At 36.6% G+C, this 27,399-nt stretch overlaps 1 protein-coding gene across 2 annotated transcripts in view; it reads left to right on the plus strand.

Moving 5' to 3' along the window:
- Positions 1 to 19,935, plus strand: part of dpysl2b (dihydropyrimidinase like 2b) — a 30,648-nt gene extending 10,713 nt beyond the window's left edge. For both annotated transcript variants that reach the window (XM_088908470.1, XM_088908469.1), the window contains 13 exons: positions 6,376 to 6,464; positions 7,064 to 7,248; positions 7,825 to 7,989; positions 8,209 to 8,270; positions 9,290 to 9,370; positions 9,910 to 9,978; positions 10,352 to 10,472; positions 10,829 to 10,985; positions 11,322 to 11,463; positions 12,490 to 12,660; positions 14,061 to 14,240; positions 14,821 to 14,986; positions 16,123 to 19,935. In XM_088908470.1, the coding sequence (XP_088764596.1) occupies positions 6,376 to 6,464; positions 7,064 to 7,248; positions 7,825 to 7,989; positions 8,209 to 8,270; positions 9,290 to 9,370; positions 9,910 to 9,978; positions 10,352 to 10,472; positions 10,829 to 10,985; positions 11,322 to 11,463; positions 12,490 to 12,660; positions 14,061 to 14,240; positions 14,821 to 14,986; positions 16,123 to 16,214 (1,680 nt within the window). In that variant the 3' untranslated portion in view covers positions 16,215 to 19,935. The remainder of the gene's footprint in view (positions 1 to 6,375; positions 6,465 to 7,063; positions 7,249 to 7,824; positions 7,990 to 8,208; positions 8,271 to 9,289; positions 9,371 to 9,909; positions 9,979 to 10,351; positions 10,473 to 10,828; positions 10,986 to 11,321; positions 11,464 to 12,489; positions 12,661 to 14,060; positions 14,241 to 14,820; positions 14,987 to 16,122) is intronic.
- The last annotated feature ends 7,464 nt before the right edge of the window (positions 19,936 to 27,399 follow it).

A 27,399-nucleotide genomic window follows, 5' to 3' on the forward strand; every position in this document is an offset into this window, starting at 1 on the left:
AATATATTTAACATCATCTGAAAAGATGTGCTTCAAATACAGCTAACATTTTTTCTCACTGTCTTGTGATTGTCGTGCTCTAGCAAAGCTGAGTACAAAAGCTTAGTGTACCCCAAGCGAAATCATCGTGATGTTTTTTCTGTCTTTATGCTTGAGAAAAGAGATTGTGGGTGGTGTTTCTGGTCTGTTTATAATCTATAATGCCAAACAAATATCAAAATCATTGGCGATGTTTCTGGGGGAAAGAATGAAGATTCAGGGGGGCATCCCATGGAACAGCAAGTAAGGCTCCTACATCCTGTATATGCTATTGACCTCCCATTGTCGTGTTGCTCTCTGCTATGGTTCCATTTGTGTATAAAGGAACACGCAATATAGCCGTCAGTGAATAAATAAGGTTGGTGTCTATTAAATGATTGTATTATGGTTCTCATGTTGTAGGCTGAAAGTACCACTGAGAAGATCACCTAAATCCAGCAAAGAAATATGGAGGTCTGTGGACTGTTCTCTCTGCTTGAAGGGACTTGAAAGCAGTTGTTTTATCCCAGATCTCTTAGTACATTTAATCTTAAAAAATGTCTTGAAGTTAATAAATGAGGTCAGTGTCTTTTTAATGTGGCGTGTGATGCTTAGTATACTACATGCATGAGAGTACTACAGTATGTTGCGCATCTTAGCAATAAAAGAATTCATTGTTTGTTTGGTGTGTTCATATTGAGCTGGTCTGAATCACAGAGCACTACTGAAATGCGTTTGGTTCCGGATAACTTGTCTATTAAAGTTAATTGAACTTGTACATATTATATATCAATTTTAATTTAAGTCTGATAATATTAAATAGGTGTATATATATGAAAGTCACTCTTATGTGATATTCACTGGCATTTTGGCAACAACCCTTTTGAATATGAATGATCTTATCTTGGATCCTCATGTTTTTATATTCTTTTGTAAAACAAAGTGACAGTTTAAACTTGAAGGTTGTCTTAATGGTTTTTCTAGTCTGAAAGGCCTTGTCACCAAGTTATTGAATGTATGTGCAATGTTGTCTTTTCCATGAACATGTAATTCTGAATAATTTTCCACTCTCCACTGCCAGTGAAGAAACACTTAAAAATATAACCAATACTAAAGTACCTGAACATGCTTTAGTGTAAAGAGAACAGTGTTTATAAAAGGCATTTATATTGAAGCTGTACATCTGTCTGTTAAAGGTGAAGTTAGATTCTTCTATTGTTTTTTCAACACAGAAATCTTAATGTTTAAACTTCTTCAAGAATTATTGTTACGTGATCTAAACAAGATTGAAAATCTTGTGATTTGCATCTGGTGTGCAGACCCTGCAGCCCATCATTAAATGAAATTAAGCCAGAATTTCATTGTATAATATTTTTTAAATTAAGTATCTAAGTGATGTAGCTGATGTCAGGTGACAAATGTAAGGAAAGACATTAGCTATGACCCTCATGATGTGACTTATAAATACACCAACTCAAACTAGCTGGCCTCAAATATTTTCATTTTTTGTAAAGTTTGTAAAACAATCTTAAAATATTTATTCCATTACCCTTCTCACATTGTAGAAATAATTAAATATTTTTGATAGTAAAACTATTTTGATTTAAACAGTGCTATATTCTGTTGTAATTTCTGCTTGTTCAATATCTTTTTTTAGCACAATATTCTGAAGTGGGTTCGTACGGTCTAATTTAAATTTGCTGTTTTTTTCTAAGATATCAAGCTGTTTAAAATTTAGAGGAAGTTACCTTTTTCCTTTTAGAAGAAGAATTGTTTTTGAGATTTGGTGGAAAAGATGTGATGTTTTAATTTTTAATTCCTAATAGTCAATTTAGTATTGTTCAATTTTAAGTATATGACATTTCATGTGTCATATACTAGCAAAACATCTATCAGTTGAAATGTCATTAGAATTTTGAGAACTTGTTTGTTAAATTAGTTTCTTTAGTGGTCATGAGATGTATATTGGAAGAAAGAAATAGGCCAGTTTCTCCAATCTGAGAGTAATATTTACAGGTTTACTCTTAAGATGTTTCTTGTCATCTGATTGTTAGGAGTACATTGTTTCTTTACTCTGAAGGTTACTCTGCTCACTTGTTAAAATTGATTAATGCATCGATGTGGGGCAGTGATATACTGTATCTTGACATGCTCTGATGCAAGTTGCCTTACCTTTCAGTTGTGGGCTACATTGAGCTAGGGTTTCATTAATTGTGTTAAAAGGCAGTTTGGTCATCAGAAAATTAAAGAAACTTGACTTCTTTCTTTGTTATAACTTGTAGGTTTGGTGTGCCGTGCCTATTGAAAGAGTTCAGACTTACGTTCTGAATGTTATGGCCTCAACAACAGCAGCTTTTGTGTTGCCTGTCATATTCACAGCTACTAATTAGCAGTGGTTTATGCATCTAATGGGCAGTCAACTTAAAATCTTGACTGTTTATTTTATCTTGTTAATGCACCATTGTGCTTTTCATATAGTACTAAATTTGTATAGAATGATTGCATCAAAAATGTTTTATGATAAATAGCACTTTGAAATTCAGTTAATATTTTGGAATTCCTATTTGAGGAATTCCTGTGACATTTTAAAAACAATCTGAATGTTTAATAACTTGTGAGCTGTGTAAACATTTACATTTATTGAACATTTTAATTTAAATTTTCCAGTAGAACTTTTTGTCACCTTCGAATAGTAAAGTAAAGGATTAAGCTCTTAAAAACTTGGCTTTTGTGGCCAACTAGACTTTCAGTCTATGCCATACTGAACTTGTCAGGGACAAGGATTTTTTTTATGAAAATACTTCAGAGTGGTCCCAGAAGGTCCACAGAAATAGATACAAGAAATTATGAAAGACGGTAGGGCAGTCTTTCTGTCAGGGGCTCCTGCCAACATTAAAAGCTCCAGCAGGGTGGGGTGTTGTTGCACTGTGGGATAATGCACGTTGTCTCTCTTCCAGGAGGAGGTTTTGCTCCTCCCTGTTTTAAAAAACAGCAGTTTCTGGAAATAGATTTTTTTGACGTAATGTAGTTATCACAGCTGGTGATACAAGCTTAAAAGAAACAATAAAAATAAAGCTTTTTTTTAAATAAGTGCTGTAAATACTAAGTACACACAAAACATGTTACCCCAACTGCAAGCCTTGCGCCGTATGAGGTCTGTGGCCCATTTTTTAGTCTGACTACCAGAATTAGGGTGATGTAGATATTACCAAGATGTTTTTCTGTTAACTACATTACATGACTCACACACAAATACATAGCGTACCAGCCCCATTGCTATATATGGACCAAAGTTGGATGTTACTGTAGATGCAGAGTCAGGAGAGAAAACAGAGCAGGCTTTGTTTGGAGAAGCCTAATAAACCTAAGACTTTGCTTCCTTGTGAAGATGTGAGCAGGACACCAAACACTGTTCTCTTTCTGTTAATGACAGATTAGCTATTCTTGGTTGTAAATGTATAATACTATTTATATCTTGGTTGAGTATGCATAATTCCAAATCTTGGCGATAAATATCTAATGAATATGATAATACAAAAGTGGTCTTAAGGGATAGATGCAATATTTTACAATCCATCAATACTGCAAAAATGCATTCTAGAGTTATAAATTCAGTATTGAAAAATGTTGCTTTGTATCTGCTAGTGAAAAATCTATATTCGCTATTAAGTTACAGTGACTACATCCAAATTGTGGCTAAGTAATGTGGAAATTTAGATACCATTTGTGGAAAGACTACATCGTTTCAAAATTAATGTATATGAAACTATTTGCAGTCCACTTATACTCCTGTCGATTTTACAGTATGTATTGTATGGTGCAAAGAAATCCGAAGTTTAAAAGGCTGACCCTTGCTTGGGTAATTTCTGCTGTTAAAAGGATGGTTTGAAAATGTCCAGAATACAGTATCATTATAGTGGTCTTTTGTTCAGCTCAGAATGTAATGTGTGTTCACAGGCACAGTGTTGCCATAAGGTCTGTTGCATATTAACTATTGTACAACTGCTGTACAATTGTTTTGTTTTCTGTTCCCTTAGATCTTAATATGTGCATTCATTTGCAATCAAATATTATACTGAAAACATAGCCTTATCAGTTTTAATCCTTTCTGTATGTTTTTTATATGTGCTGTCTATAAGCAGAATATATTTGTGTTTAAGTTATTGTATAGAAGAAAGTCCATCGCCACCCTAACACACACTGTAGTAGCTTGAATGAGGAACACATTTGTAAGAATCAGAATAAAGATACAGGAGTGATTTCACTCCAGCCTCTCCCTGCAGTGTTCTCCGTTATGTAGGCCAGCTTGCTTTCTTGGCCCTGGCTCTGTTTTTTTTGTGCTCTCTTTCAGAATGAGATGTGTTTATATTGTGATAAAGCCCTGAGCAGCTGAGCTATGTCGCTATTTTGCCATGAGAGCTGTGAGTGTTGCCCAGTCCTGGTAGCGATCCAAACAGGAATGTCTATTGTGGTCGGCTGTGATTCCTGCTTGGGAGATTCTGACCTTACTTAAAATGCTGTTTTGCGATTTGCGTTCTATTGAAGTGATGTGATGATTTCCTTTCATGGTATGTTGTAAAGCTTTCTGATGTTTTTTTCATTAAACATTTGGTACTGGACAATAATGATTAAAACATCAAAACTGTTGTAATAGTGTTTAGGAGCCCAGTAAAATGTAACTGTCACAAAAACAGATTTGTGTTATCAACTAAAAGCTATATTCAGTCTTTTACAGCTATGTTTTAGTACTTCATTTTTAAGACTCTATACCCGTGTATTGTCTTTGTAAAAAAGATTTATATTGTTACAACATGGGGGTATTAAATTACAAAACTGGGAGGTTATTCAATCAATTTCAGATTGTACTGACATCATCTTGTTAATCAAATAAATTAATAATCTCCTGAGTTAGGGATTGCAAATAATTACATGAAACCTATTTTTGTTTGCTCTCAGCCATAGCTTAAAAGAGTAATAATCATGTTCAAAAGTAATTTTATTAGAGTAATAATCAGGATAAATATTTATTAGCAGTAACACAACTATGGAAAAAAAACAATGGTTTATAGGTAACTCTATAAACAGATTTGTACATTTCTGTGAGTTCCAAGAGCTATATCTTCTGAAGACTTAGACTCTTTATTCTGTCCCAAAACTCTTAATACACAAAATGCCTTAATAGAGCAATAATGTTTGTGGTAATAAAAGTGATTGTAATTAGCGTTAAATCTCCTCAAAAATATATGTGTATCCATTTTCCTATTCTAACAGTGCATCACTAAAAATCGGAGATAATTTTTTATATTTTTCATAATTTCTAATATAGGACCACAGGTTTTCTTTTATAATAAGTCTGGTACTTGTTCGGCATTCAGGTTACCTTGAGAGAAAGGAAGATAAGATAAGATCACTTTATTGGCCATATACAATTTCTTGCTTTAGGAATTTGTCTTTTCACATACCCTAGCTTGCTCTCTATGAGACACACAGGCACACAGACGGGGAGAGAGAAGCCTGGGGTCAGAGCACAGGGTCAGCCATTTATACGGCGCCCCTGGAGCAGCTGGGGTTAAGGGCCTTGCTCAGGGGCCCAACGGAGTAGGATTCCTCTGCCAGCCATGGGATTTGAACTGGCAACCTTCCAGCCACAGGCGCAGATCTTTAGCCACAGATGAAGATGATACATGATGCTGTCTTTCCTATCCTTGCTTTTTGCCCTTTCTGTATGACTTGCTGTATTTGTGCTATGGTCTATTCCATAGTGAGTTTCTATCTTAATGACTTCACTTGAAATAGCCCAGTGACTGTTGAATATTTATGCGTTAATATGGTGATCTTAATGACATTATTTAACTTGCATAAACATTTAACAGCTGTTTAAATACAGGAAAATAACCATTGTTCCAACCCTTCAAAATAAAGCAATCAAGATGGTAACTGCAAAGTGCTAATCTTCCATAACTACAACAATATTATATATGTAAACTGTTGCTCAAACTGAACTTTCAGAATGTAAGGGTCAGCCTCAGTAATGTATAAGTATAAAGTATAATTACAGAGAATTTCAGCCTTGTAAGCTGTAATTAGTTTCTTGGGCATCAGGCAAGATGCGAAACTTACAATACCAGACATTATGAACATTCTGCAAATGTATGATACTGTCCACTTAGTGTTGGAGTAACGTGAATAGTTTATTTTATCTTAATTTCTCAGTTTCATGTCTTAAGGTTATGTTATTTAAATTCTTAGATGAGCATGTAGCTGCACTTGAAAACATAAATCAATACTTGTGCTTAGAGAAGAGTGCTGAGGAGTTTATTTTTGGTAAAACTTTCTGTTTTTTTTCCCCTTAACTAGAGTGACCGGCTGTTGATCAAAGGAGGTAAAATTGTGAATGATGACCAGTCTTTCTATGCTGATATCTATATGGAAGATGGACTTATCAAGTAAGTGTTTCCTACAATTTGTTTCTTTCTTGGGTGTGAATGCAGCCTTCACAATTACGATTGCACAGAGCTGTCTAGATGCATTGATATTGGGACGTTATGACTGAAACATTCTTGGATAGTCTTACCCACTTAATTTTAGTAATTGAAATGAGGAGAAAAAAAGAGTGGATTGCATTGGTTTTGAGTGTTGTCATTTTGAATCTGTTCACCCAGAGTATAACAATCTAAGCCTTGTTTAAAAGTAATTGGGATTCATTGATGCATAAGGTACAGCAGGTTTTCCCAATTCAGTTCTCGGAGAACCCATTGTCTTTTGGTTTTTGTTTCAACCTCATTAAAGGTACAATTTCCTATAACACACCTTAGGCTCTGGTTGGAAGTATTAGTTATGCAGTTAATTAAGTAATGAAACCAACTAAGAACCTTGGTGGCACAACAACTGGCATACACTATGTTGCCCTAGAATTGTATTGGAGTATGTCTTTAAATGCCCTAGATTCATCAGTGGAAATTGTTTTCCAGTTTTGTGAATATTTATGACTTGAAGCAAGATTTCATACAGCTGGGGCAGCACTAACACAAACGCTCTTTCTTAGACAAATTGGAGAGAACCTGATTGTTCCTGGAGGGGTGAAAACCATCGACGCCCATGGCCGCATGGTAATTCCTGGCGGGATTGATGTACACACTCGCTTCCAGATGCCAGACCGGGGCATGACAGCAGCAGATGACTTTTACCAGGGCACCCGCGCCGCACTTGCTGGGGGAACAACAATGATCAGTATGGCTGACTTACTAATTCTTTGAATGCTTTAGGGCAGGTAGAGTCAAATATCAGGCCTCTCATGTGTTCCGTTTTAAATCTTCAGGACAGCCACATCTTGAATTCTCAGTTTATCAAACAGTTAGCCAAACTATTAGAAATAAATTGGATGTATGAAAAATGAATAAAGAGACGGTCTGGTATTTGAGCTTCCCTCATAGTCTTTTGCCTCATAAAATTTTCAGTTTCAGCTGTAATAGTAAGGGAGGAAAGGAAAGAAAGTTTATTATTGTTGCATAAATTCTGGAATATTTGGAAGAACGAGTCATTTATAAAAAAATATCGACTGCTCATTTAGTGTATGTTCTTCTTTTTACTTTTTTGTATTAGCACTTTATACTGTACTTTTTAGGCCTTGTCTAAGACATACTTTTTTATTTCAATTTAGGTCATGTACCATTCATGTTCATTTAATATAAATTTACATGTACTGAGGCTTTCTGATGCATTTCTGTGATGATAAAAAAAATGATAACCATGTGGTATTACTCAACCCTGGGGACAGAATAAGACGGAGATTCTTTGTTTGGGCAGTTGACCATGTGGTGCCTGAGCCTGGTGTCAGTCTGGTGTCAGCATTTGAGCAGTGGCGTGAATGGGCAGACAACAAGTCCTGCTGCGATTACTCGCTGCATGTGGACATCACAGAGTGGCACAGAGGTGTCCAGGAGGAGATGGAGACTCTGGTGAAGGATCATGGTATGTCCTCATTCTATTTTTGCTGCTAATATATTGTCTGTACATTTTTAATCTGTCTTAAATTATTCTCCTTAGTTTAGAATACGGCTACCTTATCTTCCCTCAACCCTGACTTTTTATTCAGTTGCCAGTAAATCTCTCCCAAGTGCTTAAATTCTATTGCTTCCTATAAAGAAGTTCCCTGATGAAAGCTCTGCTAACGTAGTATTTTGTCTTTAGGTGTCAACTCTTTCCTTGTCTACATGACCTACAAGGATGTTTTCCAGCTTTCTGATTCCCAGGTATGATGGGATATCTTCAAGTTGCAGGAACATGGATATAAACATCGATTCCCATTGCAGAATAGTTTGATCCATTTTAGGAGCTTGAAGGCTCTTTTCATGTCTACTGTATGCAAATCTAAAAGACAGTAACAATCTTGAAATTTCCATTATACAATGTTAGCTTACATAAGATCTTGCAGTTTGCAAAACCTGGAATGGATATTATCACAAACTTGGATTTTTCTCACCTTTTCTGTTTTTCTCATTTTATTGTTGACAAATATTTTATTTTTATAGCACTGTAGGTTAAAGGAAGAGGTACATTTGCCACCAAAGCAGGGAACTAACATACTGATTCTATTTAAAAGAAAAAAGACAGTGCTTTCTTAACACAATCAAGTTTTTACTCAAATGTCTTTGCAGTTGGTACTTCTGAAGATTGAAATCTGAATTAAATTTCCATGCTGAAGCACTTAAGGGAATATTTATTTGTGGTTTTGTCACCAGAGATTATTGGTATTACATCTACACAGAAAGCACTTCCTGTTTTCTGTGACTTGTTACAGCTGCATAGTCATGTCATAGTCATGTTAGAAATCATTTGCAGAAATGCAGCAATTGAAAAATAAAAACATTGAGCTGAGAAAATAAAACTAATGTATTTCAATCATATTATAAAACAAGTCTGAATACTATTATTAATCCTCACTTGTCTTTCAGGAATTTCCTAAAAGAGTAAATCTCCAGTTCATTATCTGCTTAAAGCAGGGTGAAACAGTTGAAAGGAAAGATGAATAATAAGCTTGTTAGATATACGAAAATGGAGTTATTAGATGGAGAGGACATTTGTGTTGAATAAACCCTCAGAAATATGAAATTCTATAATGCTACAGACGTTTTGTATGTTTTGTTCCCCAGTGGGAAATTGTTTTCCTTTATATAAAGTTGCACTAAAATTTAGATTAACTTAAGTTGACGTTTTCACACACCATACTGATCTGAGTTCCTTCAGTCCCTGACGAGCTTTTCTCTTTCAGATTTATGAGGTCTTCAGTGTGATCAGGGACCTGGGTGCTATTGCACAGGTCCACGCAGAGAATGGAGACATCATTGCTGAGGTAAAACTCCAGAATCAGTCTTTATTTTAATATGAACTAATCTTTTAATTTTCCAGGTGTATAAAGCCTCAAAACAATATTACAGTATTATTATGTGTCTTTGTTCTCTGGTCATCTACATTGTCATGTCTGTTTAATTGAATTTGCTCACTGTGTGCAATACAGAAATGCTTCATTTTTATGACTATAGTGGTAGAGTTGTAGTGCAGGGACTTTTTTCTGATTATAGAAGCGGTTAACATTTTTGGGAAGCACATGCATTTGTAAGATAGTTTCCACAGACTGCCTAGAACCAAGGAGAGGAGCTATGAATCCTAAATTAGAAATGACTTCACTGATAAGAACCAAAACTAATACTGTTTCACTAAGATTTCAAGGCAGTCCAGTCTTGTTTAAAGAAAGATTACTACTGCTTCTCTTACTTTGTTATATGAATATTGTGATATAATTAGCTTTTAAGTGGCTTCCTCTTGTTTTTAACTTATTTTTTCTCTGTTACGGTTCCTGTTCTTTTGGTAATAATTCTGTTGTTTTTACAGGAGCAGCGCCGGATTCTAGAGCTGGGGATCACGGGGCCAGAGGGTCATGTGTTGAGTCGTCCAGAAGAGGTACAGATTTCCTCTGCCCTCAACAGCCAGGGTTTAAGCAGGGGTCTCTCAGCATTGATGTGCAGTACAGCACTTGAGAAGTTTAAACCTTTGCCAGTGTAAAAGGAAAATGTTCTCCTAATTTTCTAGAAGAAAAATCTTTAATCAGCAATTAATGGATAGTAATACTGTGGCTAGACATCCTCAAATGTTCATTTCTCCGTAATTCGTGTACACCACATTTTGCAAGGTTTCTTTACAAAGGAAATTTATTGTGCTAGTTACGACATTACTCAGTCCTTTTTTAACACAGTCGGCTCTTAACATTAAGGTTATCTGTGGTTACAGAACACAGACTAGTTTGTCTGATTCTAAGTGTTTTGATTCCATTCAGGTGGAAGCTGAGGCTGTGAACCGCGCCATCACTGTTGCCAACCAGACCAACTGCCCACTGTACATCACCAAGGTGATGAGCAAAAGTGCCGCTGATGTCATTGCGCTGGCAAGGAAGAAAGGTAGGTCCTGTAACCTGTCCCAGAACAAGTACGGTTTGTATTTGGTACTGTATGTAGCATTAGATAAAATATACTCGTCCCAAACAAAAATAATAAAAAACAAGCATTATGGAACGTTCCTAAAGTTAAGAAGCCAGTTTATTGTAATTATACCTTGTAATTTTCAGTCCACATCAGTGATGGATCTACATTCTGATATTTAAAACCTTAGCCTATACTGTGACACTTGTCTTATTGGAGTCTTACCTGAGAATTGTTTACTTCAACATCAAGTGATGGCTTATGTGTACCCTAGTGCTTTAGTCAACATTTGCTCAAAGCTGTTCTTTTCATTTTTTTGCACTTTGCTGGTGCAGGCACTGTGGTATATGGAGAACCCATCTCGGCTAGCTTGGGTACCGATGGATCTCATTACTGGAGCAAGAACTGGGCCAAAGCTGCTGCTTTTGTTACATCTCCCCCTCTGAGCCCAGACCCCACTACCCCTGACTATCTCAACTCTCTTCTCTCCTGGTGTGTGATCTTGATCTTAACTTGTTTACTTAGATCTGTTGAAATCTGGGGCTTTAAATTCTAAGAGTTGTATTGATAACATTAATGACAAATGTGGGCTGCTTGCTAAAAAAAACTTTTTGTGTTATGTCCAATTTTTGTAATTTATAGCGAAATGTAATCAAATGTCATTTGGTGAATGTTTAGATTTACAGTTTAACAAATGCATTTCATAAAAATTCATACAGAGGCATAATACTCTTGCAGTAGAAAACCCTTACCTAAAAGTACTGTTGTATGCTGTAGAGCTAAGCCATGTCAAGCACTGAATCCCCTATGTGACTCTCTCCTCCACAGTGGTGACCTGCAAGTGACTGGCAGTGCTCACTGTACTTTCAACACTGCCCAGCGTGCTGTGGGTAAAGACAACTTCACACTGATCCCTGAGGGCACCAATGGCACTGAAGAGAGACTCTCGATTATCTGGGACAAGTCTGTGGTAAGAAAATACTGTCTCCCCCTTATAGAATTTTTTCCTTATATCATGACTAGTTTCTTAGAAACTCTGTAGCAGCTAAGATTTTATCTTTTTCTCAAGCGTGTCTTCAAATGTTATTATAAAATGAAGTGTAGAGTGAATAATTTAGTGTATTAATACCAGAGAATAAATGAATGTTTATATGTTATTTTTTAAAATTATGCTGGTATGAAAAAATGATCAGCTATTGGGTTGCAGTTGAATTAAAGAAATTAAGTAAATTTACAGTGTCTTATACAAATTGCATTACTTGAGTGCATTTAGTATATTATTTTTGTCGTGTTTTGCAATAACATCCAAGTTGATCTAATCATTATGCTCCTCAAAAACACCTATCATGTTTTCTGTATGAAACACCCCACAACAACGTAGCCTGTTGAAGACTTTGAAAGGAGAAAATGTCATGAAACAAACAACCACTCTCACATTGCTCTTTTGTCCTGCTGTACCCAGTTCTTAATGGAGCTCATTAAGTTATATTAAGTTATAAGCTATATTTTTTCTTCTGTATTGGAATCTCCAATTGCGATTCATGGGCTTTATGGGAATAAAAAGGGGAATATAGAAGTGGTTAGTGCTGGCGAACGGGCAATGGTTCAGGATTAAATTGCTCTCACTGTCATTTAATTTACTCAGTCTGCTGGCCTTATCCCAAAGCGCAGTGCATGTAGAAGGGATTTTATTTTTTTTTTGCTGCAGCTAACTAATTAAAAGCTATAAAAACTTTTATAGCAATTAGTAAATTGTGCATAAATCTACACCAACAAAATACTTTTGATCAGAGAACTTAAAATTGACTTTAGACAAAATCATGCCAAGGTCTGTGTTTCGATCCAGGAATCTTCATCAGGGAATTCAGACCTTCTTTTCTTTATATTGTGTTAAAACTTATTTTTTTTAACTAAGGCCATCAATACCCTTTTTCTGGTGATATGTTAACTTTTCTGTCTCAATGAAGTTGTCTGATTTGTCACTGGGGTGTTACAGGTGTCAGGAAAGATGGATGAGAACCAGTTTGTTGCAGTCACCAGCACTAATGCTGCCAAGATCTTTAACTTGTACCCACGCAAAGGCCGCATTGCAGTGGGCTCTGATGCTGACCTGGTCCTGTGGGATCCAGACACTGTCAAGATCATCTCTGCCAAGAGCCACAATCTGGTGAGTGAGCCAGAACTATGTGGAATTTAAGAAATTAATTTCAACATGCATACCTCTAATTAACTGTGCCACAAATACTAACTACATCTTATCAGAGTTAGATACAATAACTTTAATTGCTTACATCACTTGGTTCGTCTGTCAAAGTAAATGGAAAATTAGATTTTGATTTTAATTGTGAAACATTAATGTTATTGTAGTATTACAGAGTCGGGTGGTTATGAAAATGGAGAATAAACAGGAATTGATCTACTGGATTAGTCAATAATAAAATAAATATTCATATATTCATAACCCCCAACTTGTAAGTGATTTCTGACAGAATATACCCAAGTGGTTGGTATAGTTAGAGGCACTTGAATTTCTATTCTCTGACACAGCTTTGATAAAAAGAGTAACACTCCAGGCACACTTGGTTAAACAAATGTTTATTAACAATGACATTATACAGTAAACACTACACAAAAACATAAACATACAACACACATTTCTGTATTTGCATGTTTACAGAAAAGGCATTCCAGAGGCCTAACGTCCTAATTGCCCAGAAAACCCCAAACTGTTACCAAGTATTAATCTCGTAAATGTCTTACAGAGGCCAAAATAAGAGATAAGCTGCCTTCCAAATAGAATACAATGGAACCTGCAGTTAAATTTCTTTCTCTGCAAACCCACAAAAAATGGGAGCCTATCTCTCTATTCTGGATAAAAAAGCACCCCTAAGCAAGGCCATTTTTAACCAAGGCGTTATTGACTCAGGAAATCAAAATTCCCTAAAAAACATAGAATAGTCAACTCTCCCTAGCAAGGTTCAAATACTTACTGTAGCTCCATTTTTGTTCTGATAATCATGAAGCAGGGGCTCTTGCCCGGCGCAAGCTTCAAGTTCCCTCTCTTTTTCTCCTGTCATGCAGTCTCCTTTCTTTTCTTCTTTTTCTCTTCTCCTTCTTTACCTCCTGATCTGATCTTATATGGTGTGTTTCTGGACTCTTGATTGACACTTATCCACAACTTAATTAACTAAGGTAAAACCAAGGTAAACTTTATAATGTGCTTTGATCAAAGACTCTGGGCCCACATCTCAGCAAACATCTCCTCTGCTTTGAAGCTGGAAATTTTTACACTGCCAGGTGTTACACACTTTAAACTCTTAGTAACACTTCCTAGTCGCCTGTAACAGTAGGTTACGCAGAATATGTACACATTTAAGTGAATTGTCGTTACTTTAGGATTTTATCCCTCTAGCATTAATAGTACTGTGCTGTACCTAATAATGTGGTACATTTTGAAAATGCATTGGCCTGATTTCTGCTTTTTTACTAAGTGCAGTTTACTAATATTCATAATTATAGGATCTTTGCACCCACTTTATCTATGAATTAATTTTTTCCTTTCTTCAGGCTGTGGAGTACAACATTTTTGAAGGGACGGAGGTACGTGGTGCCCCTCTGGTTGTGATCAGCCAAGGAAAAATTGTGCTGGAGGATGGGACCCTTCACACCACAGAGGGTACAGGCCGCTACATTCCCCGCAAGCCCTTCCCTGACTATGTCTACAAGAGAATAAAAGCTCGCAGCCGGGTGAGAATTTCCATCTTGCTGCAAGACAGTGTATACCCCTATGCCCTTATACCCTTATACCCTTATGCGTACTATGCTGCTTTACGGAAGCAGACGACAGGACTTTTCAGAAGCTGATTTGCATAGTCTTTGCCTTCTTTCTTGTACACTTATTTAATTTGTAGGTTTTGCAAGAAAAAGAAATTCTTATAGACTGTATACTTAGAAAGGATCATTTTGGGAATTAAGCTATATGGTCCATTATTTAATGTAAAAGGCCAAAAAGAGTCAAAATGCTCTTGATTCAACCTCTAATACTGCTCTGACTTACAGTATGTCACAGTTTGTAAGTTAGTGAACCTCCTTCTGTTCCATACTTTGGAAGTGTCCAAAACCACACTCTTGTTGTAAGCAGCTCTGCAACTGCAGATGTTTGTGCATTATTTGCTTATTAAGAGCAGTCAAGATTATCATTTTAGCAAAAAATGCATGTTGGTTGTATTTATTTCCACCTGTTTTTGCCAAAAGAAAGCAATTCAAATTGACTGCCATTTGATGTAATTAAGGTTTGTAGTACTGAAAGCGTTAATGGTGTTTCCAGCTGGCGGAGCTGCGAGGGGTCCCCCGAGGGTTGTATGATGGACCAGTGTGTGAAGTTTCAGTGACCCCAAAAACTGTCACCCCAGCCTCCTCTGCCAAAACCTCCCCTGCCAAACAGCAGGCCCAGCCAGTGCGTAACCTGCACCAGTCTGGGTTCAGCCTGTCAGGTGAGTTTATATACACAGATATACACTAAGCTTTGTGCAGTCTGTTGCACAAAGTAAAATAAGAAATGCTTAGCTTTCTAGACTACACAATTTGGAAAATACTGATGGATGATAGATATTTGTATTGTTTTTAATAACACTGTGTTTATTAAATGAAAAATAATGCCACAGAACAACCAAGGAACTATAACAACACAGTTGCACCCCACTATAAAATGTCTTTTGGATTCAATAATGAATTTCATATTATAAACACTTTATGACTGGTAAAGGATAACAAAGTTAGTGTAAAGGATACTTTAGTCCTGCAAAAGAACTTTAATCCAGTCTCTGTAGCTTTATCTTAGTATAATTAAAATTGGAAGACTTAATTAAAATAATATTTAAAAAGCCAGTCTTTACAAAGTTTACTTTTTGGAAGATGTCATACAACTTTAATATTCATTTAACTAAAAGCACGCCTCTACAAAAGCATCAAAGCTACCCCTTACTTTAAATTCAGGCTGATCTTCGAAGTCCCTGTTAAATTTCTCTTCCTTTGCTCACAATATTGTATCAGAGATTGCAACTCCCTGTTAACGTTCCTGCAGAACTGAAGTGAATAGTCTGTTCCATTATTACAGTACATTTTTTCATTTATTTTTTCCATTGAGTTTCGCTACTCTATATTTTAGTTATTCACTGACTGTAAATTCTGCAGTGCCTTTTAAAACTCCAGCTGGACGTTTGTCTTCTCTCACTTTGTCCACCTACATTTAGTTTCATTTTAACAAAGATTTGCTTCCTGCCATATTTCAGATTTTGTAACTGAGATTGGACATCATAATTGCATTATTGGCCTACTTGTTTTATATTTTTTGTACAAAATACTTCTTTATGGGACAAGCAATAGTGTGTTATGCATAAAGCACCTAGGATCACAGAATGTAAATAATGCGTCACGTTATACTATAATGCCCTTATACTGTAGTATTATAAAGTATAAAGTATAGTAAAGATTCCCTTTTGATCCAACAAGACAAAACTAGTCTGAGACAAGGAGTATGTTATCATTTAGAGAACAGGGGTTTTATTTTTTCTTTACAGTTTTGGCTGCATTGTTCTTCTGGTTTCGTTTAATTTTTTGGGTCTTACAGGGGCCCAGATTGATGACAACGTCCCTCGACGCACCACTCAGCGCATCGTGGCACCCCCGGGTGGACGTGCCAACATCACCAGTCTGGGTTAAGCTGTCCCATTGGATAAACGGAGGGTTTGGAGGCGGGTTCTAGCATTGAGTTTGTACCCACCACCAAATCTGAGCCCAAGAAGGTCCCTGCCGTCTACCTGGCTCAGCCCCTCCCTACTACCTTATCCTCAACCCCACCCCCACTCCCCATCCTGCAACCCAATGTGGAGACATCTACTAAAATGAAATAAGTTGCCTCATTAAAAAAAGAACACTCCATGTCTGAGCACTCCAGACTGTATTATTTAGTGTTTTATACTGTATTATCCTCCTGCCATACACCATTGTTTACGAAAAGGAAGAGTCAAGTGAATTAAGACTGAGCTGTTTTTTGTTTTTAATGAAAAGACAAAAAGGTTTAATTTGGGATTGTTTTTTCTTACACAGAAAGGAGGATTTCTATTCTTGTTCTATTTAAGGATCAGTATTTCATTGTGGGGGGAGGAGTGGGGGGGGGCTCTTCAGCAAAGTCTTCAAGGAGACTATTTCTTTTTTATATGTTTTTATGTTATCTCTTTGTTTAAGGGTGCAGTCCCTTGAAATATTTTTGTTCCTTTCCTCACAGCAGGCCACAGCATCAAAGGTGAGATATATCTGACCCTGACATTTCCACATCCAAAGGCATTTGAGGTCCTACCTGGTTCTCTAAAATGTTTAAATGTTTTGTTCTGGAATGATGTTTGACCCTAAGTGGGCGTTGTCTGTAAATTAAGTATTAGATATGGTTGAAACACCTGAGAGACACTAGGTACACTTCACCTAAAACAACATGTTTGCAAAGAAGGACTGAGGGTAATTTAATACTATAGCTTGTTGGAGCTAAGGCTTACTATATATCTGAATGAATTAGACATCTATCATAAAGGTCAGAATAATATTCTGGACAAATGTGATAAATTCATTCATTCTTATACCCTTTTTGTCTTGCATTAGACATTTGAGGGGTAGGTGTTACATGAATATTTAGGGTTCAGGGTAAACTCAGAATCATCTTGCACAGTAAAACACTAGTTTTGCAAATCATGTCACATAATTCCATATTTTTTTTTACCAAGTTATTAAATTGTGTGGCTAAACAGTACCTTCAGGGTGTAATAAAAGGGTATTATTAACTGGGTTTAAAAAACATTTGAAGTACAGTCATCTTTCTTTAGTAAGGCACTATTAAATTGGCATCAGTTGATATGAAAATACTAGATTTTTGTGCATATACTGCTTCTGTGAAAATGCAGATGTTTTCAAGTATGCTATACATGTTATTTTATTAACATAACTGTTACCTGTTACAGCTGTTTTATAATTCCTGTAATAAAATTAACTTTCTACACGGTTTGAGAATAAGTTTAAACATACTCCAATAAGCAAAACATTCCTTTTCCAAAAAAATTGAAATGGTCACATTGGTCGAATTACAGTATATCCTTTTCTTCACACCATAGACATCTATAAATGTCAACATAGATCAAATAGCTGTTTGTAATCTGTTTTTCCATTAATAAATTAACCAAAACCAGTATAGATCACCTGAGAGATGGTATTCATTTCATACGTGCATATGCAATAAATGTATTAAAAGTGCTTGTGAGTTTAAATATTTCATAACTACATTCAGGTCTATATCTAGACATTTTATTAAAAAATGCTTCCGCATTGGTATCATAACAGGTATGCAGGCTAAGTGAAAGAAGTGTTCTTTACCAGCAGGTTACTGCTTCTAACTAGCTTTGCCAGCAAGTAACTTGACCTCTTTGTCCTCTAGAAAACAGAGGGCTCCCAGAGAGAGCGACTACCTGTAGCAATAGTTAATGACCCCCTGATGTGTTAGAATCATTTTGGGTTCTAATCTTTTTGGATAAAACTATCTTTGGATAGTAATTTAAAGTTGACATATCCATTCTGAAGGAAACCTGTCTCTGGAGCTTTGGATATATTATGGTTCACATTGCTGTTATTTTTGAGAGGCTTAGAGAATATAATTTCTTGTTATGATGATTTATACAATGATGTACAATTTGCAGTATTTTAGTTTTTTTCTTGTAAAATTTGTTGGGTTTTAAAAGTCAGAATCCCAGTTATATGAATGCCTTGAGTTGTTTACAAGACTTTCTGTAACTCAAAGCTCAGTAGTCCATCAGTAATTCACTTCAGTCTTCCTTTTCTCTTCTCATTGATGCACTTGTTTTTTATCCTTACAAAATGTTTATTTTAACACTTCAATCATCTTGTTTTTTAAGAAAAAAAAAAGTTAATACTGAACCCAGAATAGTATATTGGCTGTTAGCATGAGTCTCCTATTCGCTTGCTTGGTGTTTGATTATGCAAATTGAAAAGAGGTAGGCAATATGGGGTTAAAAAAGAAGTAATTCTTATTTCTTCTATTCCCATAGCTGTAAGCCTGATTTTTGAAAAGCGTGTACAGTGCAATTTGGCAAAGCAGTGGCTGTATTATCCTGAGACCAGAAGTATTTTGCTTGCTTTTCCATCTTTTTTTTTTCCTTTGGCTGTCCAGCTGTTGTAGCAACAGGGTTGCCTGGGCAACATCTTTCAGCAGCCATGCTTTGGCTCTTTGTTTGTCATGACAACAGAGTTGGATCTGAAGTTCACCTAGCAACAATGCTGGACCTGGTGCTATTAGAATAACATTGCATTTGGGAGTTTTTTGCTGTTTTTCTTCATATTAGAGGCACTTGCCATTTAAGAACCCCCTGAAGTGAGATCTTGGACTAAAGCACGATTATATTCATGGTCTTTTTTTTAATGATAGCCTCTATAGGCATTTGCTGTATGATCTTGCTAAATTCTGATAGTACATTCTGATAGGGATTTTACAATTTGTTAAACTCATTTTTCCAAAGAATAATGTACTTTTGGTTTAGGGGATCATTTTGAACTCATTTGCCTACCTCTTTTTTTATGTTGTCTAAAAGACAACTTTGGAATGGCACTCTTAAAGGACTGGTTTATATATTCCTTGTGTTCCTGTTATTTCTTGATTGATTTGTATTACAGTATTGATTTCCCTCTGCTGTTTAAGCTCACAGTATTTCTATGAGAGTCAATTCACTACTACAGTCTAGTTCTCTAAATCCATGACTCGGTACCTGATGGAATGTGTTCTCAAAGCTGTTTGCTGGGAGCTGAATTAGGCAAGGAAACGTACATCACCCACGTTCACTGGCCAAATGTTTTGCAGTTGGAATTGTATAATGCTGATGTGCAACAGATCTTAACATTTTGGCTTTCAAAGTCCAATATCCAGCTCTCGCCACAATGAGCAAAAATATCTGCAGTGGATGTCACAGAGTATGTAAACAGGATATGAGACATGAAGAAACTGAATAACAGGAAAACATGGAGAGTATAAACTGCTACTTTAAGTCCCCCTCACTCCTCCAAGATGCTGTAGTCCTAGTTTTGTCAGGTCAGACATTTCCATATCCTGCTAGTATGTGATGTAAGTAAAACGCAGACTGAGAGTATTTTGGTGTCCATTTTTGTTTCACTATTATTTTGTTTTTCCCCGTTGTTTAAAGTAAAAATGTTGATGGTGTATGTTCGTAGGCTATGGGTTGGGATGCTTGTCTCGCTGGAAAGAATTCCATTGATGGTTAATTAAAAAATTAAAAAGATAAAAGCCTTCAGTTCATTTCTTTAAGTACCACAGTAATCTTGTGTTATATCTAACATGAGATCTCGTAATAAAATCTGGTGTTGTTTCAGTGTCTTGAGTCTGTACTTTTTATGAAACCTCCATGCTTAGAAGCACAATTTTGTCAGTGGGGCTGCAAAACGCTGAAGAGACTAGAAAGCAGATGGCTGTAAAGAGCAGTCTTGTCTAAATTATGACAAAAGTTTAGGCCCACTTTTACATGAATGATATCTGTGATAGTAGCATGAAAGCATGGGCTCTGCTGTCTCTTCCTGATTTGCTATTTCAATTCATTCCAGGTTCTGTTGTAATGAAGTTAGGACTCGCAATAGAAATCCTTTCAAAACCTCTCCTGGACTGTTACTGTATGTTCCCCTCTTTATGCCACACATTACTGTAATGATGCACCAGCCCTAACTATAAAATTCTCTGCTGTCAACAGTTGACCAAACTGTCACAATATGTGCTTGGCAGTCACAAGGCCCTTCCCAATAACCAATAGTTGTAGTCCAAACCATAAAAAGTATTCCAAAGACTTGGCAGCAACCTGTGGGCAAACACTCCCAGACTTGGGACGAACGGTGTGAAGTTCTAGCTGTCTAAACCTTGTTGATGGGTGATTTTTAACTGGCTGCCTTTTGTAGCAGCAAACTGCTACAAACATTTTTCTAGCTAACACCCATGCACTCTTACGTACTGAATGATGTCTGTCAAAGCAGAGTGGTTTGTTCTCAACACATTGTGCCTGGTGTTTCGTCATCTTGTTTTTCATGTTGCAATCCTAGACTGAAATATCCCAAAATCTTACTATACTGTATAATATTCCACACACTTCACCATGAAGTCTGGTGTGGTAAAATGTATGATGAGACAACAGACTCCCACTTTATGTTGAAACTCTTTTAGCTACAATTTATGTGCCGCGTTGGGGAAAACTGGATATATAGTTGCCTGTATATAATTCTGGACAACTGCATATCCCCTGTGCTGTAGATAGCACACGTGTTATACAAACTATAAATTGTGGAGAATGGTACACTTTTGACAGTGTAATGTATTTAAAGTGTATTAGTATTTGTTTAGAAAACTCAGCTCTAATGCCTGTGCATGTATAGCTTTCTATTCTTAATGTTCTTGGCTTTGGAAATCCGCTTTCTGCTGTAGCCTTCTTTTATAAGTAATGAAGGCAAGGAACATCTTTGCAGGGCAATGCAAAGCAATTCAGTTTGTAGTCATTCAAGTCTGCTGTTGTGCAATCTTAGGTAATGAACACTTGAAATTCTCACCTGGGAATACACATCAAATTTGAGATTTTCCAAGAGGTCCACACATCAACTAAGACAGTGTAAGATTACATTTTAAAAGTATGTTTAAGTGGTGCAGAAGTTTAATTTTTATCATGTAAATCCAGCCAGAAGCAATTCCAAGCACTAGATGAATGAACTGCAAAACGTCTGCCAAAAATCTGCTTTTTATTGAGCCAGAATATGCAGGCATCAGGAAATTGCTGGAGCAAGGAGTGTTTGGGATATACACTCTTATTACAGGCCAACATGAGTCTGAACAATTGGCAAGTCTGGTTAAAAGAATAAATGTGTTAAAACTCAAATTAAAGAGTGTCAGTCAATAGGAAAGAGAATGTGAGCTATAACATTGTATGATGCTTTAATGAGTACAGGCTTTTTCATGAAGTAATTTGTCTGTCTGCTGCTTCTATTTGTATTTTATTTTCAGTGAATATTTAACTACTTGTCCCCAGATGGGATTCCATCTGATGACCATGTGCTAAGAGGCATTCATGTCACCTGTATTAAAAAGACATTTTGCAGATGCTGGGTTTGTATACACATCAGAAATGATGTGATGTGATCAGAAAAAAGGGATCTCCTATTGTGTAGTTTTAAGACTAGAATTGAGGAGGACCACGTAGTCTTGTTGTTCAAAGCATTAAGTTATTGACATGAGTAGGAAAACAGCGCTACCTAGTGGAAACTAGTAAATTAAGACAAAACTTGGAGAAGTGGAGCCACCCATTGTCCTTTGCCTGGGTGTCATAACCGGTCCTTTGTAAAATTGCTGCATCATTAAGGTAATCACAAACCTTAAATGGTGGGAGAAAATGTCAATGGACTGTAATATTTTAGGATTTTAGGACTCTTTTTAAACATGTGTTAAATGTTCTTCTGAATTATCGTTTTTTCTCACAAGTAAAATAATGCTGTTCGGAATAAATAGTATATCCTGGGCACATTTTAAGACCTTATAGGAGAATCTGCACAGATTTGTTTTATGCAAACGCGCTGCTGCCCAGCGGTTAGGGGAACTGCCTACCAATTCTTTAAACGTTTTTTTGCGTGATCACGTGCGTGGGTTTTATCCGGGTGCTCCCGTTTCGTTCCACATTCCAAAAACATGCAGGCAAGATTACTTGGCGTCTGTAGTATGCCCCCTTGTGCTTGTGCTGTGTATGAATGTATGTGCATGAGTCAGGTGTCCAGTTCAGTTTCCCCTTGAAATCTGTATTACCCTGCGAAATACTCATGCGCCGTTGTCTCATGGGACGCATGATTTTTCTCATTGTCCACATATACAATGATTTATATATACAGTATAACGCGTAAAGACAAATCACATTTCCTTTGTGTGCTTTCTTTCGGGTTCCCCTGTCTTGTGGAAAGACTCCTTTTACAGTATCCCTTTCGTAATAAACAAAGCCACAAAAACGCGCCTACAGTATGTCTTTAAGTATCCCGAAAGGTTCTGTGGAGCGTGTGCGCATGGGGACACAGATTTCAAGGGGAAACTAAATTGGATACGACACCGGCAATGGATTGTGGTCCTATTAAGTGGTAGTCCTGCCACGCACCCTGTTTTTCCGGGGGTAGGCTCACTAGGCTATCGTGAGCCTGCATTACAGGGAATAGAATGATGATGATTTTCCAATGATGGGAAAACCCACGATTTTGCCCTGTTTTCGCGATGCCATCCAACAGTATGTCAGCAGCTATGTCAATTGCAACTCACAACTGGCAACCCACTGAAGCCTTGATGGGAGACCTCCTGGGAAAGCTAAGGTTGCTGCTGGAGTGTTAGTGGAGCCAGTAGAGAGCTCTCACCCTGCGGTCTGTGTGGGTCCTAATGCCCCAGTATAGTGATGGGCACACTACACTGGAAAAAAGGCGCCGTCCTTCAGACGAGACGTAAAACCGAGGTCGTGACTCTCTGTGGTCATTAAAAATCCCAGGGAGCTTTTCGAAAAGTATGGGTGTTAACCCCGGTGTCCTGGTCTTTACCATTCATGGCCTCCTCATAATCCGCATCTTTGAATTGGCTTCATCACTCTATTCTCCTCCCCACTGATAGCTGATGTGTGGTGAGCGTATTTGCGCACTTCGGGTGCCGTTGGATCATCCAGAGTGGTGCTACACGTTGATTCCCCATTACCCATAAAGCGGCATTGAGTGGTGTGTCCGGGAAAGCGCTATATAAGTGTAAGGATTATTATAGCAGATGAATATATTTTCCACCTGCAAGCCATGTTGCAAAATTATTTTTCTAGCACAATTGTTTTTATCGTTTCTATGGAAAAACAAAACGTTGCTCCTTTTTAAATCCTGTCCCCAAAACACTATCTTCCATCTTATACTTTAAATATACTCTACCCAATGTTTTTAGTAATGTTTTTATAAAATTTTTAATCTCTTCAAGACTTGTTCAGACAGCCTGCTAGTCCACATTAATCCACTAGGTGGAAACCTATCATTAATAAATACTTTATAGGTTAAGTAACGCTTACAGATGTATAACTTCATCTTCTACAAAGTAGCAGCTTTCGCTGGTAAGTTACAGTAGCTGCACATTAAAAGTTCCCAATTAAGATCAAACAAAAAAAACTGCTAATAAGATTGTTAGGTTTATCCAAATTTTGATATACAGTATGAGGTTCTACCCATGATTATGAGGAGATTTCCAAGCGATAACTAAATAACTAACAAATCTTTAAAGAACTGCTTAACAATTATCTTCATATCACTCACGACGTTGTGGGCACGTTTTCAGACCTGTCATGAAAGCTGCTGTACAGGTAGGTATCAAGCACATTTTACTGCACAAACTTTGGAACCAGTGCAAGTACTGTACAGTAGCATGCAGTGCTTTTTACAAACTCTGGGTATAATGTATAAGCTTTTGACCAGTTCGGCATGGCTTTGGAATAACAAAAGCCCATAAATAATAAACTAACATAACATAAAAATGCAACCGCAGGAACCAACGCCTGTTGGAAACGTAAGGACTGTGACCGATACTAATATTATAATGTAATGCATTAATGTAATATTATTATGACAGTTGCCCTGTGAACAGCCATGCCTCTTCATCTTCCCTGTGCTGTTATTGGTAACAGAAATTAGAATACAACACATATTGTGTATATTACTTGATAAAAATATAGAAACATTCTTTAAATCTGCCCTTATTTTTAGAAAAGGGAGACACTCGTTTTTCAACCTAGGCTTTTCAATATCACTGCCATTCATTCTCTCTCTTCTGTTTCAGAAATTCTACTTTCTCTGGATGCAGAGATCGTTTTGAGTAGGGATACCTTTTTACTACATTCCACAACGTTGAGTTTGGTGATTCTCCTGAATTAAGATGGGGGTTATCTCCTCTCTCTAGCTCCTAGGCTCTATAAGGACACACAGTACTCTTTTAATGACGTTCCGCAGAGTCGTAGCACCAATCTCTCCCCTTATTTTTTTTTTGGGCAGTTGAAGCTCTGTCTGTCTCCCTTGTCCCTCTGGTAACTATGGTACTGAAGGCATATTTCATGTAGAACTGGAATAAAAAGTATCCTTGTATTAAGATGACCTTTTCTAATACATTTCTGATCCAGTATCCATTTCTCTCAAATAGACTCTCGATTTTGGAAAAGGTCTACACATTTTCAGGCTACAAATGAAATTTACACAAAAAGAATACTGTGTTCTGTGATGGACTGGCATTCCATCCAGGGTCTAACCCGCCTTGTACCTGTTGCATGCTGGGACAGGCACCAACTCCCCCACAACCTGAATTGGATGATTCGATACATTGGATGTATTGAATATACGGATATACGGCTCCAAAGCAAACCTGAATTTGATGGTTAAATACAAATGGATGGATATACTGTTTCCAGTGAGTTCTACAGTGGTTTATATGACCTTTAACAATTTCATGACCTTTACCTATTTCCTTTTAAATATTTCCTAGGAAAGGTTTACATATTTGGATTTTACCCAAAGCAAAGTCAATTAACTGTTTTGTAAAAAAAAAGATTTTTTTCTTTCTCGCTGCAAAGTATTAAGCTTCATCTATCAACAGGGTTTACGCTACCTCTCACACTGATGGGTTAAGCAATGAAAATGTACTCCCCTTTTTTCAATACATTGCAGCTTTTATTACCAAAGATTTTTTCTTCCTTTAGATTATTTGGAATACAAAAAAATCTTAGAGTCCAGTGACATGATCTTCAAAGACAACTTTATTATTGGGCTGCAAACATCTATAATGAGGTCTGTTGGTTGCAAGGCTGTCCCCAGCATACACAGCTGGAATGGGTAGTCTTGAAGAGGCCTCTTGAAAAGGATACTCTTTGTCTGAATGTTATGTTCTTCCATTCTATTTTTCTCTTTTCAGTACTGCACAAATCTCCTGCATATTTCCTGTCTTTGAACATGGAGTAAATTTTGAAGGCTATTTTGTCTGTCATCACTCTCAAGACTTACTCCCAAATAATGTCAATAGTCACCTATTTTCTCCTTTTCTTTTAGATGAGACTTAACATTTGGTGCAGAATATGGTGTCACACAGGATATTTGGATATTTCAAATGCAGCTTAAAATGGCTTTGGAGAAATCCTCCTAAAAATAAAGATAGAATAAAGTATAGCTGATCCTTTCTGAAGAAAAGAAAGGGGTTTGGTTGTGTTTAGGAAAAGTAAAAACAGACTTTGGTTCGATCCTGCATAATTAAAAAACATTCTTCTATTTAGAATTGTGGTATATCAGACTATTTAAACTTGTGGTACATTAAAACCATAAGGTTTTCTGCTTTTCATTCCATCCAAACTCCTCATTAGATAAATAAATCATCTATTGGCAAAACTGGTGAAAAATATACTGTTTCCAGGTCCAAGGTTAAATTGAATTCTTAACAAACTGATCAAACCCAAATTTTAAAAGTGTAGAACCTGATGGCATTTTTCACTGCAAAATTGTAAGAAACCTCAACAAATCACAAAACCTCAGCTGCCATCAAGTGTCACATTTGAAGTTTGCAGTTGGCAGCTGCGTTGAAGCTTGTCTTTAATCCCGGGACAGGTTTTTAAGTATTAAGAATTTCAAATTCAGGGCAGTGATTCTATAAGACAAAGCAGCAAATATCTCTAGCTTAACCTCCATTATACTGGATGTTTTCTTGATGGTCTCACAGAGTCCTGCTAATAGATATTGTTTTTGATAGTGTTTCATCATGATGTCTGGTATGAGTAAAGCAAAGTTTCTCAGGAAAAAAAAAATTGGAAAAGCCAGTAATACACGATTAAGAGGGGTAAAAAAATATTGAAAACAAAACAATATCATCTTGAAACTGGATCCATCACATGGATTTAGGTTAAGAGATGTTTTTTTTCCTCAGAAACTGCTTCTAAGGCTTATTTCAGACTTGCATCCTGGGCTTAACTTATTGACTGTGTCCAGGGTCAGGTAACTGCCTTTGGGCACTTTCTCTCCCTCTGAGCTCCTGGTGGGAATGATTCCTAAGGATATCATTTTACATTTTCTGTTTTTGTTCTTTAATATTATTTACAGCCAGAATTAAGAAGACCAGTCCCTGGAATGTGTCCCGTGAGAACTCTCATTTGTTGTTCTAACTTTTGAGCTCCTGTTGCAAGAGAAAAGTGAGTGAAGATAAGATTAAAATCTTTGTGTAGTGTGTACTACATCCCTTGTGCTTAATGCCACTGAAAGGACTCCGTACAAACAATTTTAAAATTAATTTTAAATTAATTTATTTATAGACTTTAGGTTGACTAGAATGGATTGGAAAACCTGATATTAATGTGCCCCTGTATTGTACATTGGAATACAAATCTTTTGCTTATGTTTATTTTGTGATTCTGCCTTAAATCATGTTTAATTCTTACTTTTGCTTACATTTGTCCCCAAATTTAATTGTTATAGTGTTCTGCTATTTCCCCCTGTAGTTTTACAAAAGGTGTCCTCATTTGGATTTTCTTACACATGGTCAAATAAACATAAAAAGTGCATACCAAAATAATAATCAAAAATAAAAAAGTTCCAGATTGCAATGAAGATTTCTCTTAATTAGAACACACAAATAAGAGATGAAAAATATAGATTTAAAAGTTCAACCTGTAATCATGCTTCAGTGTCCAGACTTCACTTGCAGGCCTGAATGCTAAATAGCTACCTCGGCTCTTTACAGATGATATATTGCCATTTTTATCTTCCCCTCGTCTGCTGTGTTTATTAA

This window comes from Atractosteus spatula, chromosome 2, assembly GCF_055471065.1.
Source record: "Atractosteus spatula isolate fAtrSpa1 chromosome 2, fAtrSpa1.hap1, whole genome shotgun sequence".
NCBI classification, from domain to species: domain Eukaryota; kingdom Metazoa; phylum Chordata; class Actinopteri; order Semionotiformes; family Lepisosteidae; genus Atractosteus; species Atractosteus spatula.